The sequence below is a fragment of the Mus musculus genome, chromosome 4 (genome assembly GCF_000001635.26).
Source record: "Mus musculus strain C57BL/6J chromosome 4, GRCm38.p6 C57BL/6J".
NCBI classification, from domain to species: Eukaryota; Metazoa; Chordata; class Mammalia; order Rodentia; family Muridae; genus Mus; species Mus musculus.
The window spans coordinates 99,119,694-99,132,551 of record NC_000070.6 but is presented as its reverse complement, the minus strand read 5'-3'; the positions used below and the strand labels follow the sequence as shown (position 1 = coordinate 99,132,551).

The window sequence follows — 12,858 nt, the reverse complement described above, 5'->3', positions numbered from 1 at the left end:
TTTCCTGAGCACTGCAGATCATGGCACCCTCGTGTGTTACCAAAGTGTTCTGTGTAGCTGTTTATCCAAGTACTTCCCATCCCAGCCCTTTGTCAGATGTTACTGTCTAAGTAACAAAAGACTTTTTTTTCTCTCTCTCTCTCTTTTATTACCAGTCTCTAGCATAAGCTCTGGCACACAGTAACACTTTAAAATAAAAATATTGATTAAGGGGCCAGTGAGATGGTTCAGAGGGTAGTGACACTTGCTGCACACCTGATGTTCGATCCCCAGAACTCAAGTGGTAGAAGAGAATTGACCCCTTCAGGTTGTCTCTGAGTTCAAACAAATACAAATGTAAACTATTATGAAAAATAAATTAAAGGGGTCATTTAAGTGCTTGGGATGCTACAGAGTGACGGCTGTCAAGAAAGCAGGGAACTCAGGCTGCAGATAGACCTGCAAACGCAATGCTAAGCCGTGAGATGCCAGACTCATTTAGAACCATGTGACACACCGTCAATTGCTTTAGAATCCTGCGACTACCGCCAGACACACTGTCAAGACCTAAGTATCTATCTTTTCCTTCATGCAAGGCTAACCCAAATCAATTCCCAAATAGTTAAGCTATATACTTCTTCAGAAGTATTAGGGAAAAGAGAGACTGGAGAGATGGCTCAGCAGTTAAGAGAACCTGCAGCTCTTTCAGAGGATTCTGGTTCAATGTCCAAGCACCTACATGGTGACACACAATGGTCAGTAACTGTAGATCCACGGGATCCGACGACCTTGTCTGGTCTCGGCAGGCACTAGGAACATTCGTGGTACACAGACATACAAGCAGGTGAAACACCCACACACATAAAAAAATTAAAATAAATAAGTAAAAACAGCCATTCATAGTTCTTTTCCTGCCTTGTTCCAGTGCCACAGGACACCAATATCAGCACATTTTCCTTTCCCTTAGCAGTCACCTGGTGTGACGACCTTTATCTTATGCCTAAGGAACGGCAGCCAGAAAGTTGTGCTTTGCCTGAGATCAGAATCGTGGCTGACCCAAAACCTCAAACCTCACCTTATCTGACTTCTGGTTGCCTGTTGCAACTCCGGTTGCCTGTTGCAACCTTTTAGCCCCTTTCGGGCTTGACTGATTTACTGTCTCCTGGTAAGATTTCAGTATGGTCAAGGATTGCTCATTGCACGTCTTTGTCAAGGTTCAAAGTCTACACCAGTATTGCTCCGTATAGCTAGGATCCTCAGCCTTGCCTGGTTGCAGCCTCAAAGCTTCCTGTCCCCGGTGTTCCTGTTCTGTATTAATCCTTCCCTTTCACACGGGTAGTGTGTATGGATGTAATGACATAGTGGAGCCTTGATGGGTTATAGCGTATGACAAAGGAGATAGTCAGCTTTGGTCATATAACGAGAAAAAACTTTATATTGGCTGTGTATCTATGTATCTATTTGTCCAGCTATCTTTTTAAATTTTTATTATGTGTGTGTGTGTGTATGTTTGGGCATGTGTGTATGTGTGTGTGTCAACATCGCAGTCCAGAAGTGGAGATCAGAAGATAATTCTGCAGAATCAGTTATCTCTTTCTAGTTTTATGGGTTCTTGGGAATCAAACTCACTTTGAGCTCATGTTGTCAGGCTGTGTGGCTAGCGTCTTTATCTGCAGAGACACTGTACTGGCCAAATTATATTAAATATTAAAAAAATAGTGCATGTACGTGTGTACATGTGTGTGTGTGTGTGTGTGTGTGTGTGTGTGTGTGTGTGTGTGTGTGTGTATGTTTGCACATGCATATGTCTTTGTCCTCCATATGGGTTCTGGGGACTGAATTCTGGTCATCAGGCTTGGTGGCAATCATCTTTACTTGCTGAACCATCTCTCTGGCCTACATCATTATACTTAGGGAGGCAATGACACAATGTAAGAACTTTACATTATACTAGTCTTATGCCTAAACCATATGGTGTGATGGCTCCATTTAAGCCCTCTGAACCCGGAGCCAACGGAGGCACATTAGGAAACCTGTTGTAAAGCCCATTGAAATCTAAACATGTGAACCAATCCAGCAGTCCTCTCACAGAGAGGGCCTGAGCCTCAGACCTTCTGTGGAGAACGAGCACCAGGGTTCTAGGGCTGCTGCTGAGCCAGGCACAGTCAACAACAGTGGGTTGTTTCCAAAGCAGTGGTTTCCTTGTACATTCACCAACTACCACCTGGTAAGTGACACTGAATGGGACACAGACTACAGCTGTGTCAAAGGGTATTTTAATTGTTCATGTGTTTCTTTTTCATTGTTTATAGTTACTACACCTCAGGAATGTACAGTAGACAAGATGCTGTAAAAGTACAAAATGAATAACTTTTCAGTGAAAAAAACCATAATACAATATAGCATCAATGCTGAATAGCATGATTATGTGCAATACATAAATATGAACTATCTGTACACATCTGCAAATCTAACTTAGAACTAAGGTACATAAAATTGAAGCAAAACTCGTTTTAATAAAGAAAACTAGGACTGAACACTGCAATACATCAGAAGTAGTGCCTTGTGTACATACTTAACTATTTACAGATGAAAACAGGCATTACCACAACACTAATCTAACTATACTCATTTATTTATAAAAAACACAAGTTTCATACATCACAAAAAACCTTCCATTATAACACAGAAGTGATATTACCAGACAAGCATCAGTGAAGTATACCGCCTTTTCTAGTTGTTATTGTACAATGCTGTAGATAATGCAGCCCATGCAATACACCCAAGAACACTAGAGTCCTACACCCAAGTACAATATGATAAAGCAGCCCTCTGCCAGTGGTGCTGGATACCACTAAAGAAGTTTACTGCAGCCATGTTGGTTATGATTTTCCATGCAGAAGGGTACAGTTCCATCAAGAACTGAAGTCTTTAAAAAGCTTTAAACAGGGCTGGTGAGATGACTCAGCAGGTAAGAGCACCGACTGCTCTTCCGAAGGTCCTGAGTTCAAATCCTGGCAACCACATGGTAGCTCACAACCATCCGTAATGAGATCTGACTCCTCTTCTGGAGTGTGTGAGGACAGCTACAGTGTACTTACATATATGTACTTACTAAATAAATAAATATATATATATATATATATAAATAAATCTTAAAAAAAAAAAGCTTTAAACATTCTTTCTTGAACCAAAACATTCAACAAAAGATGCACATGAAAAATTAACTGTTTAGATACCTTTGCAACTTAAAATTCAGATGCATGTTATTTAACAGAGCTGCTATATGTGAAAACCAAAGAGTTTAATTTCTCCTTGTAAACAAATCCTAGTGCAGTTCTGTGCTACAATTTAAGTAACGAGAATGCAGATATCTTCTGGTGCAGGCCAGCACAATAAGCTTCCAAGATTATCTCAGGCACCCTGCTGTTGACTTGATGGTTTGACTTAGAACCAGTTGTGATGTTACCTTTCGCAGAATGTCCTAACTGACAGTTATTAGAAGGCCAATTTAACTAGGCTCACACATGGTACCAAATACCAGTTTTGTAGCTTTCTTCCTGCTTCCAAAAGTCATGTTGAAATTAAGGTGAAGTTTGACTATGGTAGTAGACTGCCAGTCCTTTTCTGGTGTACCATTTTTTTTTAAGTACGGGCACATAACACTAGCCAAAGATTATACCTTGATTACATTCCCAAAAGGCAAATATGCTGCAAACATGCAGAGATTTCATTCCTTTAGTTTGGCACATGGAACTAAATTTTGTTCCTAGAATATGTGTATTTCAACTTCTTGTGCATATTTTTGTCCAATTTTACTGAGGGGAGGGCATATACATTTATAGGGCTGTATCTATCCAATTCTGCCTGCAACAAACACCCAAACATCCTAAAATATCAATTATATGACAGACAAGTATAAAGCAAAACTCTGGAGAACATCAAAGGAAAATGGCCATGCATCTGTTCTTTAATGTTTTCCTATGATATATTAAAATAAAAACAACATTTCTAGCAAGGTTGTGGCTTTAGATATTCAGGGAGACAATGAAACACTATACGAATGAGAACACTCAACTTTGTCTTCATCTCTAACTAACATCCTATGTGGTTTTCCATCTCCATTCCTCTCATGTGAGGGGATAATAGCTACCTCTGTCTCAAGTGTGTCAAAAGTGTGTCCCAGATAGTCCCACATTTTCCCTCTCCTTTAAGTTTTCCCATACAATCTACAAACATCTGGAGGTCTTCCCTTGATAAGCCCTTTCCGTGGGTCCAACTGTCCTTTTTCCAATTCGTAGCTGCTTCTCTCAGATCTGTTCTGACCCACTAATGCCCAGCCAGCCTTAGTCCTTATTCCAGGAAAGTTGTTAGCATTGGTTCCAAATTGACCCTTGGGCTTCATTTCTCTACTGGCTTTTATTTCCTTAATCCTTCTCTGCTTAGACCTTAGGCTGATAACATTCATTGTCTTTCTTTCTTCTCAAGTCACTGAAATGTCTTTTCCTTTCTACCCTCATGCTTATTTGCAGGTCTTTTTTCAACTTAGAATTACTTCATGAACACACATGTTCCTGTTACCTAGTTGTAACTATTTGTAGTGTGTAATTTTAAAAGGCCACGCTATCACCGTCTCAGGGCCATGCTCTCAGCTAGGCTCGAAGAACAAGCTGCTACTGGTCCCACTCCGGACATAGCTCCTTCAAAGCCAGCTGGTTCTTTCTCTAAACTCTGAAAGCTGGGATCACTCCTCCAACCTCCCCCCCACCCCCATGGCTAGCTCTGCCAAACCTCTAACAACCACCTTGCAGCTGTGCCCTTTCTCCTGCCCATCTGGGTCACCATGGATGGAAAACACCAGGCAGCTTTTATATTTTAAAACTAGCCAGATAACTCAATGGCTGGGTGAAGAATATCTTGCCCCATCCTCCTTAGCCTCCACAGTGGCCTGTGGAGGCTACAAACCATGGCCCAGAGAGTTACATGTCTGCTACTCCTATCTGCTCCACAGCCTGGTCAGAATCCCTCTCCCTCTCTCTCCTCCTCTTCCTCTTGGGACCTGGAAATCCCACCTTATCTTCGCCCAGCGATTGGCTTCTGCCATTTTTATTGACCAGTTAAAATGGGGAGAAGGTTCCCATGGAACCACCAGAGTACAGATCCACTCCTCTTTGAGGCGGCTGCTCCTGAGGAAGGAGAATTAGCATCAAAATACAAACGACACCAGGGCCATCCACAACAACTATAAGTATAAGCCCAAGTAAATGACAGGTCTTCTCTCATTCATAAATCATTCAGTAGGTATATTCGGAGAAGAAAGGGTATCCAGTATGCATACTCACAGTTTTCTAAAGCATGTGAATCAAAGGAGCAACAGGAAACAGAAGATACATGCCAAGCAGAACAATTTCAGGAGGGTTTATTTAAAAGTTTGCTGGTATAGGAACCAATAAGCTATAGTACAATCAAGTAAGGCTAGTGCCTGTTAGCTTATGGCGGAGATGTGCCAGTATCTCTATGGTATGCTGACTTAGAATCTTTTGTCTATATACTCAGGAGTGGTAGAGCTGGATCATGACAGTTCTATTTTTAGTTGTCTTTTTTTTTTCCTTTTGAGGAACCTCTAGTAAATCATTCTTCATATTGCTTAATATTTAGTCAGCAATTAGAATTTTGCCAACTGTCTCAAATATATGTCTTTTATTTTATGGCTGTTTTCTTTGGTTTGCCAAATTCTATGTGATGGTTAATTTTTTTATGTCAACTTGGGAGGGATCAAGGTTGCCCAGATATTGGCCAAATGTCCTTGTGGATGTTTCAGTGAGGGTGCTTTTGGATTAATCTGACACATATATTGATGAAAATAGGTTGCCTTCTTAATGTGGTTTGTGTTCATCTACTGTGGAATGTCTGGGTAGAGCAACAGGACAGATCATTCCCCTACATAAGCGAGATCTCCTGTCTAAGCATTCTGAGATGCAGGGTCCTCAGAGACTTCATTCCAGGGCTGCTTCTTGCTTCTGCTATGCCTTTCCTGCCACTATTACACAACCCAGTGATTCCTGGGCATCAGCCACACTATTGGGCAGATTTCCTGCAGAATCAATATGAAGATGTACTTTCATGTAGTAATGCTGTGTAGATGAATTGATGATTTCATAATTCCTGATAATGATTTTATAGAATTCCTAAATTGATATAAGTAATCTCAAACCCCCTATAAAATAAATGTTGTAAATAGTGCTCCGTAAACCTTCATGTGTCACTGGCTAATTGCACTAGGAAAATAAAACAGGCTTGGAACAAATTTACAATCTAGGAAAACATTCCTTCTAGGTTAGGAATGAGGCCATTATCTGGTAACTAAAGGTCATAAACTGGGAATGGGCAATTTATTGTAAGTACAAGGACAGAAAATAAAATATTGACTAGTTTATCTATACAAGACTTCAAAATAATAAGGCACAAGGCAGATGATGGTGGGTAGTAAACCATGCCACCAGACACAAGAGTGGTAAGATTGTAGCAAGTTCAGAACCCGGATATATCTCATAATTGAGAATGGCAATAGTTTGAACTTGCTCCCAACTAAGTTCCTGTCCTGAAGCACGTGACCATAATACCCACCTAAGAGGACCATGACAACCAGTCACATAGCATACAGCCTAGAGTTCTTCACGCTAATGAGGTATTAGATAGGCCCCGAGTGTTTATAGCCAATGAATGTCCCTTCCTGGGTATCCCTTCCTGCAAAAGATATTTAATCTCTGGATTACCCTGAGTAAGATGTATGCATCTTCATCTGCAATAAATAAAACAGTTTGGATACGCAAGGACTATCTCCTTCATCAGGAACCACTGAGGGGGGGGGAAGCCTTTGTCTTTCGGAGCCATGCCTAAGTCTTCTGTAGAAGGCCGTTCTGTAAGTTCCCAACCCCTCGAGGTCCCCAGCCAGGTTGGGTGCACAGGAGTATGAGAACCTCAGCCTCCATCCTAGCCTGGGCTGGGAGCCCTATCCTAGACTGCACACCCGTGGCATTTCAACACCCCAGCGTGAGTCGGAAATGCAGAATGACCATGATTTGTTTCTTGATAATACTTTGCTAACTTATGACATAAGAATTGTTGCTTTGGGCTGGAGAGATGGCTCAACAGTTAAGAGCTCTGACTGTTCTTCCAGAGGTTCTGAGTTCAATTCCCAGCAACCACATGGTGGCTCACAACCATCTGTAATGGGATCTGATGCCCTCTTCGGGTTTGTCTGAAGATATCGACAGTGTACTCATATGAATAAGATAAATAAATCTTTAAAAAAAATGTTGCTTTAAACTTAAAATGAACATATGGAGCTAGTAACAGGTAATGAATGTTTACTCATGTACTAGTCTTAATGGAAAGACATGTAAACAATTCTGCTGTGACCCCTTAAGTCTTATAGGATTATGACATGAACTATTGCATTAAACTTACTATGAACTTACAGAATGTAAAGATGCTTAGAAAACCACGTGATCAATTATCCTGAGATAGTATAAAAACTAAGAACAATAAAGCAGCGATTTAGCCCTTCTCTGCTTGATCTAGTATGTGTGTGTTTATGTGTGCGCCTGACTTTCACCTTTTCTTTCTTCCTTTCTTTTCTTTTCTCTCTGGTTCACAAAGAGTTAAGGAACTCTGGGCCTCTCACCTGGCCAGTTAGGGGGTCCCTGAGTCAAAATGAAAAGAAACCAAGTAACTAAGTTTCTTTCCTCTTGCTGCTATCAGCAGGAATTAATTGCCAGAAGCCAACAGCTTTTGATCTCAGAATAACAAAAAAAGAGTTAAACTGCCAAAAGGTTTTGACCTTGATCACCAATGCCACCTTGCTGCCTGCCTCAGTTTACCCTGTGATGGTACCATATGTGCTTTCAACTCTTTCCATGCCATTACTTTAGTGTTTCAGCAATGCCTCCAAAATAAACATGTATTTGGAGAAAACAAAATCAAAGCAGTATCTGAAAATATTTTAGCTATGGCTCCTATTAACTAAAAATATATACATAAGGGGTTATAATGAGTTAACTAGCACATTAGATGCTGCAGATACAATGCTGAAGAAAAGACCAGTGCTAGTAGATTATCTGACAATAACTGAATAACATAGTATTACTGTAGAGCAAACATTGGTGCTATTAGTTGTGAAGTATGGCTAGGTTTTAGGGTTCAAAGTTGAGCCTTGTAAAACATTACATTTGCTAGGTGTTGAGACAGTGTGAAAAGGGATAGGACTAGGCAAAAGCTTGGACATAGAGCCCAGCACTAGTTCGACTTTGGGACTGCAGTGAACCTAAGTATATGCTCCAGCCCTTCCTTCCTCTGGGCCGCCCCTATGTGGCCTTGACAGAGGCTCTTGGGGATGGCAATATATATTCATCTTATTGTATGGATTGGTAGTATTTCCTAAGGACCAAGTTTGAAAAAAGAGCTGTGGCTTATGCTACCCAAAGCTGAAGGAGAATACATTCTGCTTGCAAAGTCAGAACTGTATCTCATGAGGCAAATATTCCTTGTACAGTAGCCTCAGAGCCCTGAGCATCCCCTAACCCAAATCCTCACTGGTATTGCAATAAAAGATAGGACACAGAACTCATGGGACTTTTCCTGCCCCCCCCCCCCCGTACCGTATTCCTGGGTCTTCTGTTTGAGGGCCTTTCAAACACTTGCACATCTAATGGGAAGACTGTCCTGAGCGTTTCCTGCCCCATTAATGTACACTTTTGAGGCTACTCTTGGGAAAGTGGTTTTGGCTCCTGCTAAATTGTTTTGTTGGCTGGAGCTTGGGTCCTGAATGCCAGCCAATAATCAGACTACTGACATTTCCAGAAAAGCAAGGGTTAAACTCTGCTCACTTCACACACTGCCTCAAATGCAGCAAGCAGTCTAGGGGGGAGTACCATGATTTCTAAATTACAAAACTGATGCTAGATGTACTCAGCCAACTTCCTAAAGTATCCAGCCTCACCACTGAACACACATCATAAGTGCATAAGAATTTACCTCTCCAAGACGATTCCCTAACTCTTTGAGGATAGAAATAAGTCTTAATTACATTGTATTTCCAGGAATGAACATGTACATTGACTGACTGAAGGCCTGTGTCAGGTAAGACTAAATAATATTATCCAATTCAAGATAGCTGAAGGACTGGCGAGATGGCTCAGCGGGTAAGAGCACTGATTGCTCTTGTGAAGGTCCTGAGTTCAAATCCCAGCAACCACATGATGAGATCTGATGCCCTCTTCAGGTGAGTCTGAAGACAGCTACAGTGTACTTACGCATAATAATAAATAAATCTTAAAAAAATAAAAAGATAGATGAAAAGAAAAAAGGAAGGAAGGAAGGAAGGAAGGAAGGAAGGAAGGAAGGAAGGAAGAAAACTCTGAACTGAATAAACAAAACCCCTAGCAAAGTCCAGGGCTCATGTCATATAAGGGGCCATAAGGAGCTCACCTACAGGATTTTTGCTCTCTTCATTGCTCTGTGTGGCTCTGAGTCCAGAAGAAGTTAATGATGTGAAGTCCCTGGTTCATGGTCCTGATGCTCTTGGCTTGATTCATGTGCCTAACCTGAGGCTGGTCCATTTGTCAGGACCAGATCACCCCCCCCCCCCACACTCTTAAAAATATCGGTGAGGTAATCAACTCCTCAGAGAACAGGGGACTGAGATGCATGTACATGCATGCATGCCTGTAAAGGGTTGTGGGGCACATAAACACTGGGCAGCCAAAGCAATTCTATTTTCATTTCCATTGCTGAGGTCTGTGTATCTTTCCTTTAGTTTGGATCTCTACGGCATATGGGTACTGGCTCACACTGGACTTGGTTAGTTGCAGGACAGGTCTTCCTGAGGTCAGGGTCACACTTCCTGTGTGGAGTCTTCCCCAGACTCCATTTCTCCGGGTACTTTTTTTTTTTTTTTTTGAGCCGCTTGTTCCATTCCTACTGTTTCCAGTAAGCTTCACAGTGCATGCAATGTCCTTTCAGACTCTTTGGCAACTAGTGAGTCATGTATACAAAGAACTATTCAAAGCAAAATGTGCTCAGTCTCTAAGAGAGTACTGAGAAGATGTTTGTCAAGCAGAGATAAAGGCCTACAACATCTGCCTGGGAGCATGAAAGCAGACAAGCCATCCAGAGACTCTGAAGCACCAAGGACAAAGTCAAGTATACCATGGATATTGATAACACCTGCGAGGAAACTGTAGCAGCTAGGTAGGTACCCACTGCAGCCCAGACCCCACACTTAGACCTTGAATTCAGTGCATCTTCACACTATGCTTGCAACTAAGTAACACTGTTCCGGTTGTTTAAGTAATTTGCTCAAGGTCACATGGGGAGGAGGCAGAAAGCAACTGGGTTTCTATCATGAACAATGGAAAGGTCTGGAACAGTGTTACAGCAAAGTTAGACTTGGAGCAGCTGTATCTTTCCCCATGGACTCAAATATTCTGAAAACAGAACCGCAGCTAGCTCACATTTGGGCTCTAGCATACCTGCATTTAAGTACATGTTAAATATATACCCACCTCGAATGGGCTATCCTCACCGTAAACCAGTGTTTTAAAGGCATCCAATCACCTGGTTCAAACCCAGGTTAGGGTACAGACGGGAAGTCCTGGACCCACTTAATGAGTGCTTTCTGTTCTGTATGACTGGGCAAGTGACCAGGCTTCAAGCTGAAGGTTTCGCTATGGTGAGAGACAATCTAACACGCTCCACAAGGATACAGAGGACATTTAGTAACTGCAAATAAGGTATATTAAATTCTTAAAACATTTAGGAGGGAAGGTGTCACAAGAAGCCAAAGGATTTTTCTTAGTTTCACAATTTCAGAACCCAATGCATTAGAACAAGACTGACACAGGTTCTATTTATAGAACATCAAAAGGATGGAAAACAGTTCATCTGATGGATATGCATGTACGCATACATATGAAATGAGAATGCCAGAGTAACTGTAAAGGACTCACAAGAGAATTCTTTACAGGGATAACTGTTCTTGGAGAAAAGGGCCTGGGCTCTGGGTCTCACGTTCACGGGAGGAGCTTGCCATGTGTGACCAAGGGCAAGTCACAGCTTCTCTGAGACAATTTTTTTCTCTCTAAAATGGAGCTAAATCTACTTCAAAGAGCTGTTGTGGAGATTAAGTAAGATCATGCGTGTAAGCTTGGCCATGCACCACAAATCAGCGATTATCACACCACCTTTGTGGGAGAGTTCTTTCTACAAAGAAGAGCCATTGTTTCTCCAGCTAGACCCCACTCACGAGGTCGGGGCGTGCAAGAAAGGTGCTTTAAACTGCCTGGAGTCAGGAGCTGCAGGAACCAAGCCGCAAGGCCCTTTCCATTTCCTAACCTTCCCTTTGGGGAAAGCACAGCCCCGCGCGCGTTCGGCGGCTACGGTCACGGCCCCGTCGTGGGTCTTCCCGGTCGTGGCGGCAGGGCAGCGAGGGCTCGCGGCCCGGTTCCACACCCGGCGTCGCATCAGCTCCCGCGGGCTCCGGCGGCCTTCCAGCCCGGCCTCCAGCCGGGATTGGCGCGCGAGGCGAAGGGGGGTGGCGGGGGCGGGGGCAGAGAGAGGTTCCTCGTGCGCGCCTCCTCGGCGCATTACGGTACCCTGGTTCCGCGCTCCAGCGGCCGGCCCAGCCTCGCGGTGGGGTCCGGAGAGCCGACGGGCGAGCGCGCGGGAGGGAGCGCGAACGGGAGCGCGAGGAGGAGGAGGCCGCCCAGCCCCGCGTCCAGCCCCGCGTCCAGCCCCGCGCCGCCGCAGCCATGGCGGAGCGCCGCGCCTTCGCTCAGAAGATCAGCAGGTACGCGGCGGGGAGCCCGGCCGGGCCCCCGGGGTGCGAGGGTGGGTGTGGCGCGGCCCACGGGCCTTGCCGCGCGGTCCCGGGCCTGCAGTCCGCGCCCCGCCAGGCCCGCAGGGCGTGCGGCAGCTCGGCGGTTCTTTGTGTCCGCAGTCGCGTCCTCCCCGGCGCTCCACGCCCACGCCCCGGCTCCGGGCGCCCCAACAAAAGGAACTGGCGTGGAGGCCACGGCGCTCACGCACCCGTCGCCACCGCTGACAGCACCCCGGACGCCCCGCCCGCCCCAGCGGCTCCGCACCCACGCCTGCACAGGCACACTGAGGCCGCAGTGCAAAGTTATGGGCTGCGGGACATGGGAGCACCCCACTTACCCGTGGGCTCGGTGGGCGTTCTTTCTCTGGCCCCAGAGGAAGATGGATGACCCGACCCGCACTGGGCTTTATGCGTGGGCCTAGGAGTAAACCACCCACCGAGGATAAGGTTCCCCAGCAGTTTACCTCCCTGTCCAGATAAAAAAATGGAAGGATGTTTGTAGAATTTAGCTATGGGATGTACTTATGGATAAGGAACTAGGCATTGTTTGTTTGTTGTCTCATTAAAGCCTTATTTCTGCGACTTAGGCTTAAAGAAAGGCAACATTCAGATGAAATTTTGTGATGGCTGTATATATTTCTGTGGTTCTGAATCTTTTTAGCTTGTTGATATTTGTAGAAGGTTTTTGGATATGTTGGAGAAAAGCTTTTATTAGTTTCCGGACCCCCACAATGTTAAGGCTTTTGGGACACTTTTTTTTTTTTCCCATTTAAAACTAACATCTCATTGCATCTCTGTCTTTGGCTAAGATCAGATGTAAATGAACCCTTTTTGAGTTTTAAAATATGTATTTCATATTCTTCTTAAATAAGTTCTTAGGAATATGGGTGCTACTGGTAGACTAAGATAAATTACAATACTGAGTGTTTTTAAAATCGGGACCTTCACCAGGTTGTTGAAATTCTCTTGCATGTTAGTTGTCTCATCTGAAAAATGGTAAT

The 12,858-nt window shown here is 43.8% G+C and overlaps 1 protein-coding gene across 11 annotated transcripts in view; it reads left to right on the top strand.

Moving 5' to 3' along the window:
- The first annotated feature begins 1,598 nt into the window (after positions 1 to 1,598).
- The window catches only part of Dock7 (dedicator of cytokinesis 7), a 194,295-nt gene continuing 183,035 nt past the window's right edge, over positions 1,599 to 12,858 (top strand). For 7 of the 11 annotated variants that reach the window (XR_001784187.2, XR_003954998.1, XM_006503314.4 and 4 more), the window contains exon 1: positions 1,599 to 11,827. Coding sequence is in view for 9 of the 11 variants with exons in the window: in XM_006503314.4 (XP_006503377.1) it covers positions 11,790 to 11,827 (38 nt within the window). In the remaining 2 variants the exon portion in view is untranslated. The remainder of the gene's footprint in view (positions 11,828 to 12,858) is intronic. The other 4 variants (NM_001369285.1, NM_001369286.1, NM_026082.5 and 1 more) reach the window with 2 other exon arrangements.